Here is a 23,168-nt window from a genome sequence, read left to right as displayed (position 1 = left end):
TCCCCATTCATTTTCTGTTTCTGACATCACTTCCCAAGGCTCAAAAGCTCTGAATCATGTTTGTCTCTCTCCCATCCCTCACCCCTGACATGCAACATCCAGAGGCTCCTCCTTTCCAGTGTTTCCCACATCCATCTCTCCTGCTCCATCCCTGTTGCCCGCTTGCTGGGAAGGGAGCCCTCATCATTTCTTGCCTGGATGACCACCATGGCCTCCCGGCTGGTCTCCTTGCCTCCAGCCTCTCCCTGCTCCCATCTATCCTCCATGCGCTGCCAGATAAATCTTCCTTAAACACTGCTCACTGCCTGTCACTCCCCAGCTCAACAATGTGGCCAGCCCTGTCACTTGCTGGTCCCCCACAGGCACTGTCTGCTCCAACTGGGCTGTGCCTCCCAGTTCCCCTGTACACACGCTGTCACCAGGGAATGCCTATGCGCTCCTCCCCCTCCCTTCACAGCCTGGCCCACATGACTAGGTCCCAGGCGGAGTCCTTCTCCTCCTCTGGCCTGGGGCCCCCACAACTCAGGATTAAAGGATGAGGAGGTTGGCCAGGGACCAGCCCCGAAGCCATAAGCCAGCCTGCAGGCCAGCAGATGAGTTGTTCTTGCCTGGCCTGTCTGGGCTCTTCAATGTCAATGTGGCCCCTGCATGTCCTGGGGACTCACCTGGCCTCCAGGCTGTCAGGAGTCATACCTGGACAAGCCTCTTGGGTGAGACATCCTTTACCATGTCAATCTTCGTTATCAAGCCCTCTCATGAAAGCTCATCACCCCAAAATGAGCACTTCCCAAGATTTCAGACCTTCAGGCCCTTCCCTTGATGCTCTCTGCCAGTGCTGTCAACCAAGCACCCTGTGTACTGCTCCCCACCCCCCCCCCCCAATATACACACTCTTCAGGCATGTGTCACAGAGGGAGGCCAAAGTGAGCATAGCTGCTGCTATCCACACAGCATGGGTACCAGCGCCCACTTACAAAGCAGTCACTGTAGGTCTGGCATGGAATACCCCATTTAATCCTTGAAACCCTCTGAAGTCGGAGCCTTTCATTTCCCACATTTTCCGGATGAGGAAACCGAGGCACTAAGAAGAGAAATCACCTGCCTGAGGTCACTCACTTAGGATTCTAACCTACACCATCAGCTGCAGAGCTCTACTTCTCAACCACAACCGTCTGGTACCTAATGAATTTCTTACCCTCAGCCCACCAAAATGCCTGGTGCCCGGAGGCAGCAGCCCCTCCAAGCCTGGGGAGGTCAGTGGATCTTGTAGGCAGAGGCCTAAGGAGGCTTTGTCACTCTCTTCCTGTGACCAGGGAATAGCAATGTGCTAGAACCAGCTCAGCCTAGCTCAGGAGAGCCCATCGTTAAAATGTCTGGCAGCTTGAAACAGGCTATTGTGGGAGTTTTTACACCATAGAAATTGGCAAATCAGTTCCCCAGCCCTCCCAGAGAGCCTCTGTTAAATTCACTAGCACATCTCTGCTGGGAGGGAATGCTGACCACCCTCAGAAGGGTGTCCTGGCCTATGGGAAGTGGGCTTCAGGCAATTCACAACAAAGACAAGCCCCCCAGTGGAGCCAGAGGTATGAAAGGAAAGGGGTCTTGAGAGGACCGTATAAGTCTCAAAGTTGGACCTCTGGCTGTGTGATCCCAAAAGATCTGGAGGAAGAAGGAGTCTAGAAAAGTGTCAGGGCAGCTGCAAGACATCCAGGTAGGCCCAGAGTCTGGCCAGACATGTCCAACATAGGTAGATGGCCTGAAACAAGGCACAAAGTCACCTGTGAGAGACACGGACTAGAGAACTAAGCAAGGAAGGCTGAGGCTTGTGGGAAATGCAAAAGCTATGTGGGAATGGAAGGGGCTTGGAGTAAGAGGACCAGGAAAGGGAGGGCCTACTGACTTGGGGGGGAGGAGGGAGGCGCTGGGAAGCTGGCCTCACCAGTCCATCATTTTGCACCCAAGGACACCGAAGTGGAGAGTGAGGACAAACTCTAGTAAGAAGGCACTCCAGACCAGAAGGTGAGGTCAGGACGGGTTGACTGGTTGTCCTGAATGAGGTCAGGTCTTGGTCCTGGTAAATCACGTCCTGGCAGGGAGCCTACAGAATCCGCTGCTGACCTCTGAGAAAGTGGGGTTGGGATGGGAGTGGTCATGGAGCAGGAGATGCATGAGCTGTGGTCTAGTTTTCAAAAAAGAAAGTTGGATTTGGTGAAGGCATCATTTAGATTGATTGAGTGCAAACAACACAAACCAATTCTCATAAATTCAATCAAAAAAGGGAAAGTACTGGGTTGTTATGAGAAGGAAAAAGAGGCTTAAAAGGGGGCTTTGGAGCAGAAAAGGAACTAGGACAGGGAAAATGACTTCGCATGGGCCCTGCTGCTGAGTTGAAGGGGCCCCAAATACTCACTAAGGCTGCATTCTGGTGGGACGGAATGAAAGCTGGACAGATATAAAACCCAACAACTGGAATAGCCATAGCCAAGTGAACCTGATGCAAAACCTCAGGCACAATTCTGGTAGGGCTTTTCAGCCAGCTACAGATGACCAAGGGAAACAGGGATACTGAGGGACACGCTGGGACCTCCACGGACCCAGCACACCAGATCAGCTTCCCTTATTACAGGGTTACTGTTCTGGCAGATCAGAGTCAGTGTGAAAACAATGTGTCTGGATTTCAGCTAGGCACCTGATAACATATCTCAGGATCAGCAAATGGAGATATATGAACCAGATGACAGTACATTTAAGGGAATGCAAAACCTGTTGAATGCCCAGCATTGTTTTCTAGCACAGCCAATGTGGAACCAGACTCGGGTCTTTACCTTTGAGCCTCAGGCTGTGTCCCTGGCAGTACTCAACATTTTTATTAAATACTTGGGCAAAGTGTATTGATGATATACCGGTTAAATCTGAGGAAGATGTGCCCATCCCTTTTCGGTGGACAGGAAGCTATGAGTGGTGGCAAACAGCCTGAGTAACAGGACAGTGGTCTTGGTGGCTTGGGCCCAAGCTCAGCTGCTTAACCATAACCCCTGGCTGTGTGAACTGGCTCACACTCAGTACAGTACTTGAGCTGGACCAATGAAGAAAGATCTAAACATCTGTTGGATGGCTGAGAGAAGAGATTCTCTCTATCCCCTCACTCCCCATGCCCCCAGACCGGACTTGCATGGATGTAGGTCTGGTAACTCCTGGCAGCCACCTTGGGACTTCGATGAGAGAGGTTGTTGGAGAGTGGCACCAGTACCCCAAGAGCCTAGATGAGAGATGGATCCTGGTCACATTGTTCTCCCTGGATCCAACCATGCCTGAAGCCAGAGCTCCTACACCTGGCTTTTTAGTTACATGCACCAGTAAGCCCCCCCCCCTTTTTTTGCCTTAAGTCAATTTGGGTTAGGGTTTCCAATTTGCAACAGACACACTTAGTATCCTATACTAGTCTATTAGTCCACATTGGGGCATTGTGTCCTTGTGTAAGTTCCTGGGATTGACATCCAGAGGCAGGTTACAAGGATGTGGGGAGGTGGGCAGGGGCTCAGAACCATGCTACATGAGGAACAGCTGAGAGGACTGGAGTTGCCAGACAGGAGCTCTGTCTTAAACAAATAAAAAGGGGTAAAGACATCCTGAGTGGCCCCAGAAGAAAGAGCCATTTGGGGGAGCTTATTATAGGAAAGTGGCCTGTGGCCCTGGGCAAGTCAGAATGCCAACCCCCAGTGGGGTTTATAATAAAAATCCTATGATCTGGATAACAACTCTGCCCAGGTTTAGGAAATGAGGGGGTGGGGGTTTAGGAGGCAGGATGAAGGCAGGAAATGGGCTCCAGGAGGTGAGGGGATTAGCTCCAGAATCAAAGTACCCTGACTTTCTCTTGTGTGGCTTTTAAAAAATTTTCTTTATTGATTTTAGAGAGAGAGGAAAGGAGAGGGAGAGAGAGATAGAAACATTGAGAGAGAACATAGATGGCCACCTCCTGCATGCCCCCCACTGGGGATTGGGCCTACAACCTGGGCATGTGCCTTGCCTGGGAATCGAACTGGTCACCTCTTGGTGCATGGGTCCACGCTCAACCACTGAGCTGGCCGGGCTCTCTTGTGGTTTTTCAAATCCATGGGGCACCAGTCAAGGCCCTGACAGTAAATGGCCACATGGGAGGGGCCATAGTGGAGGAGGGGTCAGGCTGAGCAGTAACAAGGTCTAAGCTCTGTCACTTCTGAGCCTCAGTGTCCTCATCTGATAAATGGGACTAACCTTACCTGCCTTGCGCGTTGTCAGATGATGCAGCGAGAGCCCAGCACCACCAAATTAATTAAGAATAAAAAATGAGACAGCCACAGGAGGCTCTTGCTCTTCCTGCACCAGGCTTCTCTCCTCTTAGTAAGAGAATACGTTTGGGTGTCAAAGTCCTGGACTGGAACCCCAGGATGGCCAGGAATTTGGGAAGCCGTGCCCTCCCTCATCTGTAAAATGGGACTACCACAGCGGTGCACTGGAAGTCCCTGACCTACAGGAGGTGCTCAGTGGATGGGGCGTTTTCCTTCCTTCCGCGGTGAGGTCAGCTCGGAGCTCTGCAAGTCCTACACTCCCCAGACTGCCAGTGGGGCCCACAGCCCAGGCACGTCGCTGGGCCCAGGAAGGCGGCCCGGCGAGGGCGGGGGCTGCAGCTGGCGCGGGAACCCGGAGCGGCGGAGGCCGCCAGCCACCTGCCCCGAGGCTGGACGCCTGCTACCCGGGTAGCAGCCGAGCGCTCAGCCAGGAACTTGTTAACAGGCACGAACAAAGAGCTGCTAATCCGGCGGGCGGCCGCGGGCGGGCTGGCGGGCGGAGGGACCCCGCCCCTTCTCCGCGCGGCCGCCGAATTCACCGCACAGTCCTCACCCGCGCGGCGCGGGGGCGAGGCCGGGCCGCGGGGCCGGACGCGCAGGTCCCCACCCCGACTCCGGCTCCCATTGGCTCAGGCGCCACCGCCCCAGGACAGCTCGTGCGTCCTGCAGCCCGCCTGGCCGGAGAGGCATGCCTCTAGCCGGGGACCCTGCCCGACAACTACATGGGCGACAGGGTGGGGTTGTTCTAGGAAAGGGGTAGGCTCTGGTCACGCGGGGATGCTGGGTTAGCACTCATGCCAGCCTGCGTCTGGCCTCTTTGCGGGGAAGGGGGGCCGGGGGCCGGGGGGCGGGGGGCGGGCGGGGCTGGGAAGATGCAGACCAGGGAAAACCCAACAGCCCCTCAACTCCATTTGTTCTCTGTCTCAATTAAGAGGGGTAGGGTCTAATTCGGGGTGTACCTCCCTGCAGGCTGCCAGCTGGACAAGGTGGGGTGGGAGCCGGGAATTCCACCTGCCACCTTGGCTGGAGAGGTGTAGGGCAGAGGTGGGATACAGGGTCCAGAGCTCCTCCCCAGGAACCCTGCAGCTGTTTCTCAGGCTCAGTCCATGTAGACTGAATAACCCCTTCCCAAATCCCAGCCACATGTTTGCCTGGAGCTCAAGGTGACCCTGAGCCTTCCAGACAGATACAGCTCTGACATTCAGGCGTGGGGAGGGGCTGGTCTAGGGGACTCACCATTAGGATGCTGGCACTCCACGATCTCACCATGGCCCCACTCACAGGCAGGGACTTCAGGGCCCCCTCTCCCACCTGAATGGGACCTAAAATTTGTTCCTTTGTGACCTACTCTAGGGATGAGCAGCTGCCACTCAGGCCTTTCCTGATCTCTGTAGTTGCCCCCTCTCCCAATTTCAAACAGGGCTGGGATGGGCCAGCCAACAACCACACCTGGGGGGTACACAGTAGAACTTCTATATGCCCCATCCCTGGGTGTCAAAGGGGCAGAGAAAAGACGCCAGGTTTGTCCTCATCCCAAAATAAAGGCCTCCCCTCAGGCCTGTCTTCCCACCTGGACCCCTAGCTGCACCCTCTCCCACAAGAGGGCACCAAGGACTACCCCACTCCTCCAAGGAAGGGACAGAACAGTGCTCTCTGCTGTAACCATCACCATCAATTGCAAACATTTATTGAGTGCCTACTGTATGTTTGGATTGACATGCATCAGGCTGTCTAATCTGCACAACTACCCTTTCATGACTCCATCTGAGTGACAGGGAAACTGAAGTACAGGGAGGAGTGGATCCACAGCCAGGACTCAGTGAGGCATGGCGGGTGCCAAGGGCACTCACCTTCAGGAGCTAACCCTGCACTTGCATGACTTAAAGTTTGCACCCAAGACACCTCCCTTGCCTTGCCCTGATCCAAACCAAGACCCTAGAGCCTGCCAACTCAACCCACCAACTCCTTCATGTGTCTGGGGTTCTGGCTCCTGGGGCCAAAAGGCTGCTTGCTCCATCTGACATTAGTGCCTGGGAAGGGGGTGGGCCTCAGGCACTGGCACTCTGACCTTCAGGGGGCCCTAAGAAGGGCTCTTTTTGCCACTGGGGGTGTTTACCAGCTAAAGCAGAACCCTGCTTCCTGGTTTGGGTGTAGGAATTCAAAATTCCTACTTCTACCTCACAGTCACCCTCAGTCCTGTGGCAGCAGCTACCTGGCTCCAAAGCAATGCAGGCAGCTGCTGCCAGAGTGGTTGGTGGCTTTGGCAGGTACTGGGGAGGTGTGAGCAGTTCCTGGGGGAACCTGCTGTTGAGTGCACAGTCCACCACAGACTCCCAAGACAACCCCCTGGGCATTAGCCTCTGCCCCAGTAGAGTCATCAAGTCTAATCCTTCAGTATACAAAGAGGCAAACAGCCCAGAGAGGTTAAGTGATTTGTCCAAGATCACAAAGCCCTCGAATGGCAGAGCCAAGACTAGAATTGAGTTCCATCCAGGGCTGCACACTCACCACCCCCTTCACTGCCATGTTCTGTGTGTCAAAGATGATCATCAGCACATAGTTCCAGGACAAGCTGAGCCCAAATCATCACCTTCACAGAACCTCCAAACAAATCTCTGTATATATTGGAGGATTTTGTGTCTGAATCAGGCCTGAGTCCCTGCAGGGGGTGGTGAGTGTGCAGGTGGGGGGTGGGGGCAATTACTTCTGTCTGGGGCTTCTGCCTGGAGCTCCTGCCTGGAGCTGAAGCAGTAAGAAGTCAAGCAGCTCACATGAAGGACCTTCTCTCCTATCTCGGCTTGGGCCCTGACACAGTTTAGGACCCCTCCTGTCCTAAATTGTGCCCCTTCAAATGCCAGGAAAATGGAAGAAGGAGACCAACAAGCCATAGGTATTTGCTCCAAATCAGGGACCACCCAGGGGAGCTCTCTCTATGTTGCCCATCAACTTATTACTATAACCCCAGGAAACAGAAGTGACCCCATTCAACAGATGTGAAACAGGCTAAGGAGTGAAAGTTATTTGTCAGGTGGCTTACAATGAAACCTGGGCACATCTGCCTCCAAAACCCCTGCCCTTTTTACTTCACCTGATAGGAAGAGGGGGCTGAGACTCCTCAAAAGGCAGGAGGATCCTCCAGTGCCACTTCCATGGGAGCAGACAAGAAGAACAAAGCTGAGCACCCATCTGGGTGGCAAGGATGGTTGGGGACAGCAGCAGGCTCTCCTGGGGCTCAGCCTCAACCAGGAACCCCAAGTAGATGCTGCACAGAACAGCCTAAGTCTTGGTGTCAACTCCAGCCCTGAGGATGGGGGTGGGGCCTGAGGAAGAGGCCACCAGGACAGATTGTGTGTTCAGGATGAGCAATACCATGGCTTGGTGCCCCTCAGCACCTTTCAGGGGTTTGAGTCTGAAGCGCTTGGACCCAGAATGACAGTATTCGCACCAGATGACACCCATCTGGGAACATCTATGCCTGGGAGGGGTAAGGGTGAGCAGAGAGGTTCCTAGTCAACAGACATGGACATACAACCTGTGTGAAGAACCCACAAACATAGACACTCATGATAGCTGGCTTGCCATCAGAGTGAGGGGCTGGGGCACAGCTATGCCATGGTGGGGGTCTTACCTTGCTCATCCCTGCCCTGGGCAGGTGCCATTTCCAGCCACCGTGGATAAGGGCAATCTGTGTTTGGGGACAGGAATGGGGAGGGCTGCTGAAGGGGGCAGAGCAAACCTCTCTTCTCCTCCCCAGCTGCAGCAGCTCTGCCTAGCTAGAGAACCCAAACTCAAGTGGAGAAAATAAAGAAGCACTTGGCTGGCTGTGACTGGGAGTATGTTGGGGGCTGAGAACAGGGGCCTGGCGCGAGAGCCAGTGGCAATACTTGTGGGAAGCACTGAAGTGAATAAGGTGGCTCAGGCCAGAGGCTTCTGGCAGCTGCTCCAAGCTATGCACGCCTCTCGGGGCTGGGAACCAGTACCTCTGTCCTGGAGCCCACTCAGAACTTATCACTATGCCGTAGCCCCTGCTGGGCCCTGGGAGGAGTTGGGGAGGCCTTTTGGAGGGGGCTAAATTAAAGCTGGGGGCTGTGATAAGCAGAACAGTACAGAGAGAGCTGAGGATGTTGGGGTGTAGGATGGGGAGTGTGACTGGCAGGGTCAAGGGGTACAAGGTTCTGCAAGGCAAGAGAGCTACAGTGAGGGAGCTGGTGCTTGTCTGGGGTGTGGATGAGCAGTCCACCAGCCGTCAGAGCCAGGGAGGACACCTCCCACCCAATGGATCAGCCCAGTGAAGTGTGGTGACTTGGGGCTCCCTAAGGAACCCCCGGCTCGGGGTTGGACGCACGCATTGGGGAGGCACAGATTCTAGCCTGGGCACCAGGGTCATTAGTATAATTGGTGGGGACTCAGGAGGGGGATAAGTGGGGGTGGTTATGGCACTGGTCTAGGTGAGAAGGGTGAGGGAGAAAGGGGCTTGTGGGGGGTGACAAAGGAGGTGAAGGACACAAGCAATGTTACAAGTAGGACTGAGCTGGAGGACTTGGTGGCAAATTAGAAACGAAGCATGAAGGCGAAGGGAAAACGGAGGGAGACTCTAAGGTTTCCAGGCCCGGGCTTGGGAAATAGAGGGAGGGGGGATGGCAGGGCCCCTGGAAGGAGATGTTTGGCCTGGAATGAGGAGGCCCAGGCTTTCATGTGTGTGGACAGGGGTTCCCAGGCGGCAGCCAAGCCCAACACTGTGGTCTTCATCTGGAGAAGTGGTCCCCCACCTTCTAGACTGACTTGAGTCTGCAGATCTGTGGTCCGGAGCAGCACCAGGCAGGAGGAAGGGATGTAAGACAGTGAGGGCCATGGGTGTTTGGGGGAGTGCTGGCTCCTGCCTGCAGCCAAAGTTGGCTGCTCCTAGGAACCAGGCCAGTACCTCTTGACTGGGGTGTGGTACCTGAATCAATGCCAATCCCTGGGCTCCTGAGGGAAGCCTCTCCCAACAGAGGCAAAGGGAGTCAGAAGACCAGCCCCCTTCTGGGGATACCTCGGGGGCCTCAAAGCCTAGCCCATCCCATCCCCAAGGCAGAGTGAGAGCAGGGTATTTCTTAGCCCTAAAGAATTAAGACACCCTCCCCCCAACGAACTATTCCAGTCTGGGGGTGAGAGGTGGACACAGGGGTCTAGGACCAGCCCTGAGGATGGGGGTGGGGCCTGAGGAAGAGGCCACCAAGACAAATTATTGGAGACAAGATGGGCCAGCTCCCCATGATTTGGCCCCTCCCCCAGGACTGCAGAGATCTGTGTGAAGAGAAACCTACAGGTTTGTAAGGCCCACAGGGGCAGGGAGGCAGGTGCCAGCTGCCTGGGTATGAATGGGAACATCCTGTGAGACAGGTGGGTCCCTGTGTGCGGGGGCACAGAGAAGGGCCTACCTGGTGACTGTGCTGAAGGGAGAGGCTTTTGTGTGACCCAGGGTGGACACTCAGCCTGGGAAACAGGCGGCTGTCATCGTGCTGGTCCCCCACAGTGCCCCCTGCTGGCTGTCTCTCCCTCAGCCACTCACAGACACATTTTTTTCACTGGCTGTTGCTGAGGAGCTGAGGAGCAGTGCAGGAGGACCCGGGGTCATCGTAGGGCCAGCCTGTCCAGGCACATTTGCCCAGAGCCTGTGGGGGACAATAGTAAGGAGTCCAGGAGAGAAGGGGGCCCCTCCATGCCCTTCAGCAGCCCCTCCCACAGGCCTGAGTGGATGCCTGGAGGCTCTGCTCCAGGGCAGTCCTATGACACAGGGGGCCCAGCTGCTCGCTCCCTGGACAATCTTGGGCCAGGCCCCAACAGGTGCCCACTAACCAGGGATGCAGTCCTCAATTCCACAGCTTCCTAAGGAATCCATGTGGCACCCCCATGGCTGTGGTTCTCTGTCTCACCAGCATCCATCAACCCCTTACCTACATATGCTCACTTGTACAACTGCTCATAACTGTCACACATGTACGGCAGGCCACACACATACTAGTGCTGCATACACTGCCAGGCCCCATCATCACCAGGGCACCCATGCCAACTCATAGCCCTCACGCGTGCGTACGTGGGCAACATGCAGATATGACCACACAGTCCTCTCACACATCCGACTCAGTAAACCTTTCTTGGGCACCTACTCGGAATCCAGCAACACCTTCCCTGGCTCAGGAGCATGAACACTTCCAGCTCATGATGGTCAGTGGTGCAACCCGCACCCTCTGAGTGACATACACACTCCTAGCACACACATGTGTGCAATATGAACACATACCGAGCGACAGTGCAGCCTCCCAGCTAGATCAGGACTAGAAGAGGAGGTTGTGGAGCAGAAGGGTTTGTTAAAGTGAGAATTTGTGGGGGCGATAATGGGGTGATGGAGAAGGCATATAGAGTGGATGGGATGCGGTAGAGGAGGACTGAGGGGCAGGATGAGGGTGGCCAGACAGTGGTGGTGCAAGATGTGCTATTGTAGAGTTCCTTTAAGGAACAGCTATCAGCCTCAGTCATCAGCTGGTCTGTAAGCAATCACTCATTGATCTCTGATCAGTCTGGCTTTGAATTTCAGGAATCCCAACACTCCCTCCTAACACCCCTGGTATCAGAAATAGCCTGGCTAGGCAGAGGGGCACCTCACAGGTTCTTGGGATAACAAAAATCAAGAATTGCTAGGGCAAGCACCTTGGCCTCTTGATGGCATAAATGACCCCTCCTCCCATACACACATAAATAAGTTCAGCTCTGCTAAGTGCATGGGTAGGGGGCAGAGATCAGGAGGCTTCAATAGCTCAACCTGGATGGAAGCTCAGGGAGAGCAGACAAAGGATGTAGGGGATCCCCCCAAAAGAGGTGGGTTGAGGGCTGAGTTACCAAGCAGGTTAAGGTGGCCAAAGGGGCATAAAGGGAAGAGGAGGACCTGTGTAGTAAAAGGGAGGGGAAGCAGCAATGAACCCACCATACACAACTGTGGCCCCGACTCACCAGGGGGACCAGGAGTCATAGCGCCAGTGGCCCCCCCCCGCAGTGCTCGGTGCAGGCTGACCGGGCTGGGGGCTGGTGTATGTGCCTCCACGCCTGAGTGTGTACGTGTGCGAGCATGTGTGGCGGGGACAGAGGAGGACACTGTGTTCTGGACGTGGGCAGAGGCCAGGTGCCAAGCTAGGAACTGTGAGTAGCTCTTTGAGGCCGAAGCTACCGGGAAGAGGTATCTTAACCGTCCTCTTCAATTTCCTGGGGACTGGGATGTGGTCACAACCCCCTAATCTGCGACACTCAAAGTCAGGCTCCCCAGGGCGTTGATTCAAACCTATGGCCCTGCTCTGGGGCCGGCAACCAGCAAACTTCCCCCGTCCGGAGGCGTGGGGCGTCTACACTCGCCAGCCCCACGCTCTGACAGCTGCTCCTGGAAGCGCGCGGGGAAGCTGCGCAACAACGAACGGTGCCCCCTCCCCACCGCGTCCTGCCTCGCAAAGTTTGGCCTCGGGGGGCTCCCAACTGGGTCCCGTAACGCGGGTCAGGGACCCACACACACACCCTTCCAGAGCAGCGAGCGTTCGCGCGCACTGTCCCTGGCAAGCCTCCCCAGACTGTGCACGTGACTCACCGGAACCGCGGAGCCAGGAGGCGAGGACTAGACCCAGGAGCGCTGGCCACAGGCCGGGCCGTACAGCCATGGCCGCGAGCGGGCGGGCCGGGCGCGGGGCCCCGCGGGCGGGAGGATGGCTTTCAGCGCCTCAGCCCAGAGCCCCAACCCCGGGCGCCCTCAGGGCCCATGCCAGCGGACTGCGCTGCCTCCGGGCGGCCGGCTATGGGGCTCACACGGCGCGTGGCTCCCCTGGGCACAACAAGCGCAGCAATGCAGCCGGGGCGGAGCGCAGCTCCAGCCGCGCCGCACACCGAGCCAGCCGCCGCGCGGAGCCCGCAGCCGGGGAGCGGGCCGGCGGGCGCCGCAAAACCCGGACTGGAGTATCGGAGCAGGGCGACGGCAGGGCGGGGCGGGGGAAGAAAGGAGGGGCTGGGCCGCCCCGAGCCTTGCGCTCGGGCCACCGCCAGTTGCGGGGATCCCTCCCGGCGGTGCACTCGGCTCCTCCGGGGAGGGATTGGGGCGGTGAGCGGAGAGGCCTCCCACCGCCCCTCAAGGTCTCCAGGGACCCGGCCAGAAGTCTGAAACCCGGAGTGGATTAGTTTTCGGATTCGGGCTCTCCTGGGCCCGCCGGCCTGCGCACAGGTGGCTCGGGAGGGGCCCAGGGCTGCAGCGACCACAGAGCAGCGCTAGCCTGCAGAGAGCGGCCCGGGGCAGGGGTTCCGGGGCAGGTTCCACTGCAGTCCTCTTCCTCCATCCCACCCCACTCCCGCCTCCCAGCTTGCGCTCCGAGGCCATCAGAGCGCTGCGGTACGCCACCAGCCAGCGGCTTGGGTAGGGGACTGCGGGAGAGCGCTCGGATTCCCGGCCAGCCCGCAGAGGTGCCCTGGCAGGCCAGACTCGGGGCCTTACGCAGTCCCAAGGACGTAGGCTGTTGGATCCCGCGTTACCAAGGTTTCCCTAATCCCACGGCATCGTTCGCCTAAGGGAAACAATCCCAGGGTGCAGTATATCTGACTGGGTGGGCAGTGTTTGCACTCCGAGTGCGCACACCGCTGGAGACCTGGAACCAGCTGAGCTTTGGGAACCAGAGAGACCAGGAGTAAGGCCTAGGAGCTTCTGCCTGCTACCTCTTTGACCTTGGGCAAGTTACATCCTCTCCCGAAGCCTCCAGAAATGACCGCTGCTGAAGTCTCCTGTTCCCCACCCCCATTCCCTAATCGGGTTAAAGTAAACAGAGGGTTGCCTTGAAAGAGAAAGGAAATGACAAACGCGTACCGTGCGCACGAAACGAGCGATCAGAAAAAGAGGGTCCTACACTGGGTCGGGAGGGGGATGAGAAGGGTGAGGGCAGGGTCCCAAACTAAAATGCCTACAGCGGACTGGCGATAATGTAAGAATGGTCTTCGCTGCACGCTAGGCTAGATAAGAATGGTCTTCGCTTCCAGATATGTGAGATCTACTATATTTCTTTTTTTTAATTTATTTTTATTTATTTTTTTTATCCTCACCCGAGGACATTTTTCCATTTTTTATTCAGATAGAGCGGGAGGGAGAGGAAGAGAGAGAGAGAGAAACATTGACATGAAAGGGACACATAGAGTGACTGCCACCCGCAGGACCCAATCATGGCCCCGGGACAAACTGCAACCGAAGTACATGCCCTTAGCGGGAACCGAACCCGGGTCTCTCTGGACCGCAGGCTGACACTCTAACCGCTGAGCCAAACTGACCAGGACAAGATCTATATTTCTTAAAACACCAGGCCCTCTCTCGGTCTGTCTTTTGTTTCCCACTAGTGATAGAAAAGGGTTATGAGAAATGTTTTTGCTTTCCTCTTAACTCTTTTATAACAAATATCAGCCAATGTCCAGATACACATCTGCAGGCACAGGGCTTCAGTGCCCAAGAAGGAACACCAGCACTGGGGACTGGGCACATCTAAAAGGACAGCTGGTTCTTCTGCTCCAGGTGTCAGTTGGGAGTGTGTGGAATATGGCCCAGTACTGGCCACATCTTCCCATTTTTTCATAGATTTCAATAAAAGCCATTGTATATAAAATCTTCTGATCTAAAATCTTTAACTGAAAAAAAATTTTTTTTAAATCCTCACCAGAGGATATTTTCCCATTGATTTTTAGATAGAGTGGGAGGGGCAAAGAGGGAAGGAGAGAGAGAGAAAGATAACAATGTGAGAGAGACACATCGATTGGTTGCCTCCTGCACAACCCCAACGGGGTCAGGGATCAAATCTGTAACTGAGGTACATGCCCTTGAAAAGCTATTGAACCTGAGACTCTTCAGTTCGAAGGCCGATGCTCTAACCACTGAGCAACCGGCTAGGGCAGAAAAATAAAAATATTTAAACTTTCTGTGAGCCTAGATGAAAATGTCCATAAATATGCACCAGCTTCTGGTTTTTTAACTCTGCTTTGGGGGTCGTTTGTATGTACTCTGTCAGGAGGGCCTGATATAGCCAACTGGAGTGTGTGTGTGTGTGTGTGTGTGTGTGTGTGTGTGTGTGTGGTGTGTGTTAGGGGGAAGCAGTGTGTGCCCAGACCCCTGCTTCCAGGGAAGAGGTGGGTAGGTGAGGTGAAACAGTAGCAGAATCTGCATTGGGGGCTCTTAGGATGGGAGAAATGATTAGGAACTGGGTTTGGGGCACTGGCAGGAAGTGGTTGAGGATGAAGGACTAGGACTGAGGGCTAAAATGTGAGATGATATCATAATGGTGTGTGCTAGACTCTACTATGTCCTTTCCTACATTTATGATTTGGTTTGTTTCTCAAATACATTTCTGTTAAATGAACATAATATCCCCACTATACATATGAGGTAACTTGGGTTTGAGGGAAGGGAAGTGCTTTATGCCTAAGGCAAACTTTATTCAATGATTGCAGAGCAGCTAAGGTGGATCTCTGGGAGGTTTTATTTCATTGTCCACTCTCCTTACATTTCCTCCTGCTGCAATTTCTGCTCTGGGATTAAAATTTTGGAATAAGTTTTAGGGTACAGGAAAGGAAATGGTCTCCTCTGTTCAGTTTGGTTGATCTGTTCATTATTTGGTTCTCTCTCTTTAGCTGTGGAGCAGTCAGGATAGGCTAGGTTATGTTGTGATAACAAAAAGTCCTCAAATATCAGTGGCTTAAATCAAAAAAGGTTTATTTCTCATTTGTCCCTCATGGGTCTGAGCTCCAGATTGTCCTCACTTGCCCACCTAGGCTGACAAAGCAGAGTCTCTCTGTAATACTGTTGGTCAGTGAGGAAGAGGACACTAGAGCTCTGGAAGTACACCCACCAACAATCAATGGCTCAGCCCAGAAATGACACTTCTAATCACAATTCATTGGTGAGAACTGGCCCCCCAGCCCCATCCTAAGAGGGCCAGAAAGTGCAATCCTGCCATGTGCCTGGAAGGCAGCAGCTGAAATACATGGGGAGTGGTGTTTATCATGACCAGTCTTCAAGTCCAGCATGACCTGCCCCCTGCCTACCTCTGTCCTGGCCACGTGGCCTCCCTTGTGTTTCTCCAGCATCCAAGCTCATCCCACCTTTGCGTTTCCCATTTGCTTTGCTTTCTGAAATACTCTGTCCCCAGATCATCACATGTGGGTTCCTTTCAGTCATGCAGATCTCAGCTCAGCTGCCCCCTTCAAGGGAGTGTCAGGAAAGGGGCAGGGTGTCCTTGCAGAGATGAAGGAGTACACACATTTCACCTGAATTCTGCTTACATATCAGGAGGGCTGTCAAGAAGGACTTGTCTCAGACCTGAGGGTAGTTGGCCAAATGGAAGGAGGGCTCTCAACATCTCCCAACTCCTTTGCCCTCGAGTCCCAGACTCAAAGGGAGGGAGGGGCCAAATCCCATCTAGGTGGTACCTGCCAACAAGTGTCTGTAAGTCACCTTGAAATATCCCAATGACAGGGCATAGATTTCACCTCCAACCATTCTTCTCTCTAGGGAACAAGAATCTGCCCCTCATTGGGTTCACTTTCTGGGGCCACATCAAGTGTGTCTGCTCCCTCTTTTTCTTCTGTTATTTCAGACCTTTTCTTCTTTTACCTCAGAACACAGAGCCTGGGTTTATCCTGAATGTTTTCCCTTTGGGCTGTATAGCTCTGCTTCTGTCACTGGCATGGCAGCTGGGCTCTGGGACCCTGTCCTGGCCACCCTGGCCCCACTGCAGGTGCTCTCCAGCAAGGCTGCTCCTCTGAAGGTGCCTCTTGAAGGGAGTTGGCACATCTCCTGCCCACGTGGCCTGATGCACAAGATGTGTCCCAATCAGTTCTTGGCCGGGACATCACACTGTTAATGTCCACTGGACTGGGAGCTCTCAGAGCCTGTGGTGAGGCCGCGACTGACTTGGAGATGTGCCAGAAGTGGCTGTGATGCTAGTTGATATGCAGATATCCAGGCCATGCCTTATCCCAATACTATGTCTGGGAGGCATCTAGCAATTTGTACTTTTACCAAGTCCCCCACCCCAGCTATTTCTACTGGTGCTGGTGATCTGAAGACTGCACTTCGAGGCACACTGCCCTAGATCTGTGCCATAGATGCTGCCAACAACTGGGTGCTCCCTATCTACCACTGAGTTGCTGGCTTTTAAAATTTAAATGCAGAGACTTCATTTCATCACAACTCTTTTCCATTGTATTACAACTAATCCCTCTTTTCCAAATGCAGCTCTTTCAAACTGTGGAGGCTGTCAGGCAGGGTATTTATTATATTCTTCAGCTTCCTGTCATTCTCAGATGAAATGAGGAAACCATACATACTTTCAACCAAGTCCTTACTAAACAGGTGGCTGAGGGTAAGACCAAGGACAGAGCTTAGTGGGCCACACTCCAGACTACGCTGCAAATTGCACTAGGGCAGTAAGTCAGTTTCTCTTTTCGTCCACTTAGGAAACCTCTAACCACACCATTGTTCAACTCACTTTTCACTGCTGTACCCATCAAATAAATGGAAATACCCTGCAGAGCCCAGACTCAGGAGCATACAGCACTGCCCTGATCCACCAGGCCAATAACCCAATCAAACAGAGTTAGTTCAGCAAGCAGGACTTTCTCTTGGCAACCCCACATTGGCTCCTGATGGTCCTTGCCCCAGGCCTAGCGTTCACACCTTTCCACTACTCAGCATCCAGTTTCTGTCCTCTGGAAGCAACATCTTCACGTCTTTCCTTTGAGAGACAACCCTCCTCACTGTCAGTGCATGAGATTAATGTAGTATTATCCCACCTTAGTTCCAGAGGATGGCACGTGCTTCAGGCCTGGCTACTCAGCGTTCACTATCCCCTGATCCACAAGGGTTCTTTCAGGGATGCACATATGACCCAAGCCAAGCCACTGAGGCTCATTTCTAGGACTTTTGTTAGAACTAAGGAGATAAATAAATTTTTTCTTGCTGAACTTGGTGCAGGGAAGAGGAGATTTTGGAGCTGCCATGATGTGAAGAGCACATGCCTGAGACTGAAGCTTGGGTAGAGAAGAACAGAGCCTAGAAAAGAAAAAGAGAGATGCTGAACACTGGTTCATTATTCAAGACTCCTGGATCCAGCTGCTCCTGAAACTGTCAGATATGTCCCTGCTATTCCAGTTACACAAGTCAATATATTTCTTTTTTGTTGTTTAAGCCCATTTTAGTTTCTTTTGTTTGCATTTGAAACCATAATACAGAACTATCCTTTCTAGATGCCTGTTCTAGAGCCTTTCCCAGGATAAGGCAGACATTTATTAGTGCATATTGTTTTCAAGGCTCAATGCTACCCAGTGGAGGAAGCCGCAGTCTGTGGGAGAAGATATAGATGTCCTCCAAGTGGTAAATTAGAGTGGAATGACAGCCGGGTCAGCAGGCAAGTGAAGAATGTGCAGGGGTTAAGAGGGAAAAGAGAACTGGAAAAAAATCCTTTCAGAAGACCCCTAGCAACTGGACTAGTCCCTTTTTCATAAAGAACTCCAACACCCAACCCCCATATCCCGAATCTCTCTCTCTCTCTCTCTCTCTCTCTCTCTCTCTCTCTCTCTCTCACACACACACACACACACACACAGCATGCCAACACCCACTAAGTCTCTGCTCCTAACATAAATGCACTTTCCACATTCAACTTACACATGTTGCAACTGAACACAATAAATTAAAAATGCATGTTTCCTGTATATATTTACATACATGTAAAAATACTCCCACATATCCCCACTTCTTTCCTGCACAGACTGTTCACGTTGGTGCCTGGACCTCTCTGGTGCCTTAGCACAGCGGCTGAGATCCCATTTTGTAGCCTTCAGGACCAAGGACAATGCCTAGCATTTCGTGAGCTCTCGCGGAGTGCCCAGCACAGGACTAAGTTCCTTACCTGGCTTATCTCTTTCAAGTCTCAGGAACCCTTATGAAATAGATGCTATTATTGTCCCCATTGTACTGATATAAAACTGAGGCACAAAGAGAGGATGTAATTTACCTAAAGCCACTCAGCTGGTCAGGGATAGAACAAGGATTTAAATCTCGATGCTTCTTTAGAAATGTTTGCTGAGTGATTGCAAGAATATTCAGCCTAACAAACGGTGTTATATCATGCTCCTATGATATATGTGCTGTCATACACACACACTCAGAAACACACACACACACGCACATGCACGCGCGCACGCTCACACCCAGAGACAACCTTTCTAGCTCCATGAGCTCTGTGGTACCTCTGATTTTCAGGTTTCCCTGGCTACGCAGCCCCCATTTCTAGTGGGCACTCTCAGGCAGGTTTGGAGGTGTTTCCTGCTGAGGGGCCTTGTGAAAAGGGGGGCAGAAAATTATCAGGAAGGGGCAGGAGTTGCTGAGGAGGAGGAGGACGGGATTGGACCAAATGGAAATCTGGCACTGTGCCCTCTGCAGATGACCTTATGAGCATTTTTGCAGAGTTAATTTAATTAGCGTCTCTGGGAAATGAACAATTAGCAAGATGCTCTGATGCCTTTAAAAGCTTAGGAGAGGGAGAAGGATGCCTTCCTAGCTTCCCCACCAGACCCTAGTGTCCCCCTCTCCCTGCTCTTTCTCCAAGTTCCCTCCATCTCCACCTCTCATCCACTCTCATCTTACCTTCCCCTCTCCTGCCATCATGCCCTGACTCACTTCTACCCCCAGCCCATCTCACTTTTCAGCCACAATGATAGCACCTCCCCACCTCTTCCAGGCTTCCATCTGCCCCATGGTGACTCCTTGCTGGACCACTGCCCACAGCAAGTCAATTGGTCCCCTGTGTTCTGATCCAGTCCCCTGTGTTCTGATCTGGTCCCCTGTATACTGGTCCAGTCCTCCAAAGAGGCAGAGCCTTTCTTTGGCACCCACAAAGGACAAGTCCAGGTAGGGGGTCTCTGTTTTTTACTGATTTTACCACTTCCTTGGCAACTCCCAGACCAGGTTCCAACCCCTGACAGGTTGGAGCTCCAGTTCCAGTCCCAGGGCTGGTCTGGTGGACAACATAAATGACTTTTTCTCCCAGTGCCTGGCACATTGAATACCCCGGAAAGCAGGGAGGTTGGGGATTCCAGAAGGGAGGCCCAGGTCAGCAGAGAGGGGCATCTGTGGCTCTATGAAACAGATGGAAATGGGGTATAGGCACCTTGGGTCAGTGTTATAGACTCCAGCCACATGGTCCTGGTCTTGGGAACACACTCTTTCCCATGTTTTCTCTAGCTCCTGGTCAGCGGGATAAGTTCTGGTCCAGCCACCAAATCTTTGGGGAGTCCTAGGGCAGCTCTGATACAAGGAGTCTTTGATGGCCAGGGCCCCAGTCTTTGTGGATTGATTCCAAGTTCTCTAGGACTGGGAGGGGGTTCCAGACAGACCCTATCCCCTCAGACTAGGTGGTCCCTGATTATTCTAAACTCCTTTCTGCCCCAGAGTCCTCCCTCAGCCAGAGTATCAGAATCCCCTGAGAGCATGCTAAAAGCCAGGTTTCTGGACTCCTTCCCAGGCCTGCTACAAGATCTCCAAGCGAAGCTCCAGAATCTGCATTTTCATAGAGTTTCACCGAGGACCCCAAGACTGGGAATCACAGCACATAATGTCAGGATCACAGGCCCTTGAAACCAGAAACTCTTGCTCTACATCATGAATTCTCAACAGGGGCAATATTGCCTCCATGGGGGCATAAATTGGTTCTTTGGGGGTGGAAGTGGGTGGAAAAGTCTTACTTTCTTTATATAAAGCACAGATCTATACACAGTACATAAACAGACATACAGTGTATCTGTGGCATTACAATTTCAGAGAGGGGGTGATTAAGAAAAAAAATGTCTACTAGGCTCCTTATGGGGGTGAGAGTGAAAAATAGGTTGAAAAACAATAGGTTGAGAACGGTCCTAAGAAGCATGAGCATAACATGCACCCTACACTCCATACCAAGACACACACATGCACACATAGATGCACATGCGCTGGTACACCCTACATACAAATGCATGGAAAGGCTTCTCCCTCACGTATATGCAGATACACACGCTCCCATCCTCACCCTCCCACGCAGACATCAGGAGGCTCCAGTAACACTGCATTAGTGAAGAGGAGAGTAGGTGAGGATTTTAATAAGCTTTCAAATTAATAAATATAGGACTTTATCAGGGCCTTCTCACTTCTTGAGAACAGGAGCCAAGCAGTCATCTTCATGCATGTAGGAATGTTTCTGAGATGCTGCATGCTCTGTTTATGGCTGTGAAGGAGAATGTGTGTGCCCATGTGTGGTGTGCACATGTCTGTCAAATGTATGCTGAATGTGGGGTGGGCGACAGGTCATGAAAGAATGTGTATGTTTGCACGCGCACATGGGGGGTGACTCTCGGGTTCTTAGCCAAATCCTCCCTGTTCATCACTGCTGGCGTTTACCAACACATCATGCATGCTCCATAGATATGTGCTGGCTAGCTGGCTGGATATCATTTACAGGGAATCTTGATCTCTGTTCTCTTAATTAAACCTCATAATTTGTTCCGTGTCCTAAGTATTACCATGCTCATTTTCCAGATGAGAAAACTGAGGCTCGGGGCATTTAAGGAAGCACCTGCACCATCACCATCCAGCAAGTGATAGTTGAACAAAGTCTTCTAGTCAGTTCCAGGCTTTGTCCGGGGCACATTGCTACCTGACAGGCACTTGGGAGACCCAAGTAGGGTGGCCCAGGATGAGTTTCCTGTGGCCTCCTTGTGAAGGGTCACGTGCAGTAGGGCTGCTAAAGAGGCAGCCTTGTTGGAATCCAGAACCTATAACAAGATCCTCCTAAGAGGTTTCTGACAGCCCCCGCACACTTTTCCTCAGCTCCACCCCTGGCCCTCAAGGCCCACTACCCTGGCCACTTGAGGGCCAGCTGAAGGTTGTGAACAGCAGATGGGTGATGCTCAGCCAGCCTGGCAATTCTGACTCAGTCCCTCAGGGGTTAGTACATGCTGTGTGCCAAGGTTAATTAAACTGGTAATTAGAGGGACAAATGCTTAATCTAGCTGGTTAAAAAAAATAATCCCCCTTCCACAAGCACCTGGGCGCTGTCACTGGGCTGGGAGGAAGCAGAATTGCTGTGACCCTGGCGCTGTGGCATCCGGGGGGCAGAATGCTCCCTCCTCCTGTGGCCTGGCTCCTCACTCTTCCTGCTCCCTTCACCCCGAACCCAGCTCCTGGCTCTGCCTCAGGCACCTCAGGAGGGAGCTGCAAGGAGGGTTGGGTCTGGGAAGGCAGCCAGAGGTGCCTGTCCCAGGGAATCTCCAGGGTTTGTCTGCAGTAAGGCCCAACCTGAGCTGGAGGGAGGGCTTCTCTGCCAGCAGGGACCCTCTCGTGCCCTTTCATGACCCTTCATGCCACTTCCTTCAAGGGTTAGTTCTGACCCTCACACTCTAAATTACATCCTTGGTGACTATCTTTTAAAATTAATTTAAAATTTTACATATAAAACAGGAATAACTTATTTTTGTAAAAAATAAAAAAGTAGGCTACAAATAACTCGGTTTCAAATCTCAGTTTTTCTAGGGAGGGAACCACTGTTAAAATGCACCATGTGGCTTCTGGGCCATTCTCTGCACATACACAGGTACCTATGTTGATATAACAGTTTTGCTTAATTTTAGATTTTTTACAATATGGCATCTTGCTGTATGTGTCTTTATGCAGTGTGCTCCCCCCTTACCCAACAACAATGTGAAGAGTTGATGTTCTTTTCAATCAGACATCATTGATGGAATCCGCTCACTCATCCATTCACCCATCCACCCAGCTACTCAGCTGCCCAGCTCTTCACCCAGCCATCTAGCCATCCACCCATCCACTCACTCATTCACTCACTCATCTCCCCACTGACCCTTCCACCCTTCCATCCACTCAACCATCCACCCACCTACTTACTATCCATACACTCATTTATTCAAGTATTTCTTCTTCTCTTTTTTATCTTCACCTGAAGATATGTTTGTTGATTTTTAGAGAGAGAAGGCAGGAGGAAGAGAGAGAGAGAGAAACATTGATGTGAGAAAGAAACATTGATTTATCGTTTCCCATATGAGCCCTGACCAGGGATGGAACCTGCCACCTAGGTATGTGTCCTGACTGGATCTAATCTGCAATTTGGTGTATGGGACGATACTCCAACCAACTTAGCCATCTGGCCAGGGCCAACAAGCATGTCTTTTCTTTTTTTTTTTAATCTTCACCTGAGGACATTTTTCCATATTTTATTCAGATAGAGTGGAAGGGAAAGAGAGAAACATTGACATGAAAGGGACACATCGAGTGGCTGCCACCCACACAACCCAACCTGGGCTGGGGACAAACTGCAACCGAGGTACATGCCCTTAGCGGGAACCAAACCCAGGTCTCTCTGGACTGCAGGCCAATGCTCTAACCGCTGAGCCAAACCGGCCAGGGCTAACAACAAGCATTTCTAGATCCCCTTCAATATGTCAGGCCCTTGTACTGTGTATAGATTCTCTTTTCTTTGAACTGGTTATCCCAGGGGTTGGGGGATGGCAGGCAAGAGAGGAACTAACAACACATAAGCCAAAAAATAAACAACGTGATAATCCCAGCTAGAGGAGAATGTAAAATGAGTAAAGTGAGAGAGAGTGGAGGGAGAAGTTGTGGAGGATGTGAAATCCAAATGTGGCCAGAGGAGTGTCTGAGAAGGTGATTTTTTTGGTGGAGTGATGAGAAAGTACCAACTATTTGGAGATTTGGGGAAAAGTGTTTTGGGCAGAGGGAACAGCAAGTGC

General features: G+C 52.6%; 1 protein-coding gene across 1 annotated transcript in view; it reads right to left on the bottom strand.

Annotated features, from left to right (window-relative positions):
• Window positions 1–12,010, bottom strand: part of UNC5A (unc-5 netrin receptor A) — a 64,963-nt gene extending 52,953 nt beyond the window's left edge. The window contains exon 1 of the mRNA XM_036282307.1: window positions 11,941–12,010. Coding sequence (XP_036138200.1) covers window positions 11,941–12,010 — 70 coding nt within the window. The remainder of the gene's footprint in view (window positions 1–11,940) is intronic.
• Window positions 12,011–23,168: the final 11,158 nt, after the last annotated feature.

Source organism: Molossus molossus, unplaced genomic scaffold (genome assembly GCF_014108415.1).
Source record: "Molossus molossus isolate mMolMol1 unplaced genomic scaffold, mMolMol1.p scaffold_m16_p_4, whole genome shotgun sequence".
Classification (NCBI taxonomy): Eukaryota; Metazoa; Chordata; class Mammalia; order Chiroptera; family Molossidae; genus Molossus; species Molossus molossus.
Note: the sequence above shows the minus strand (reverse complement) of the source record. Positions and strands in the feature narration are given on the sequence as shown.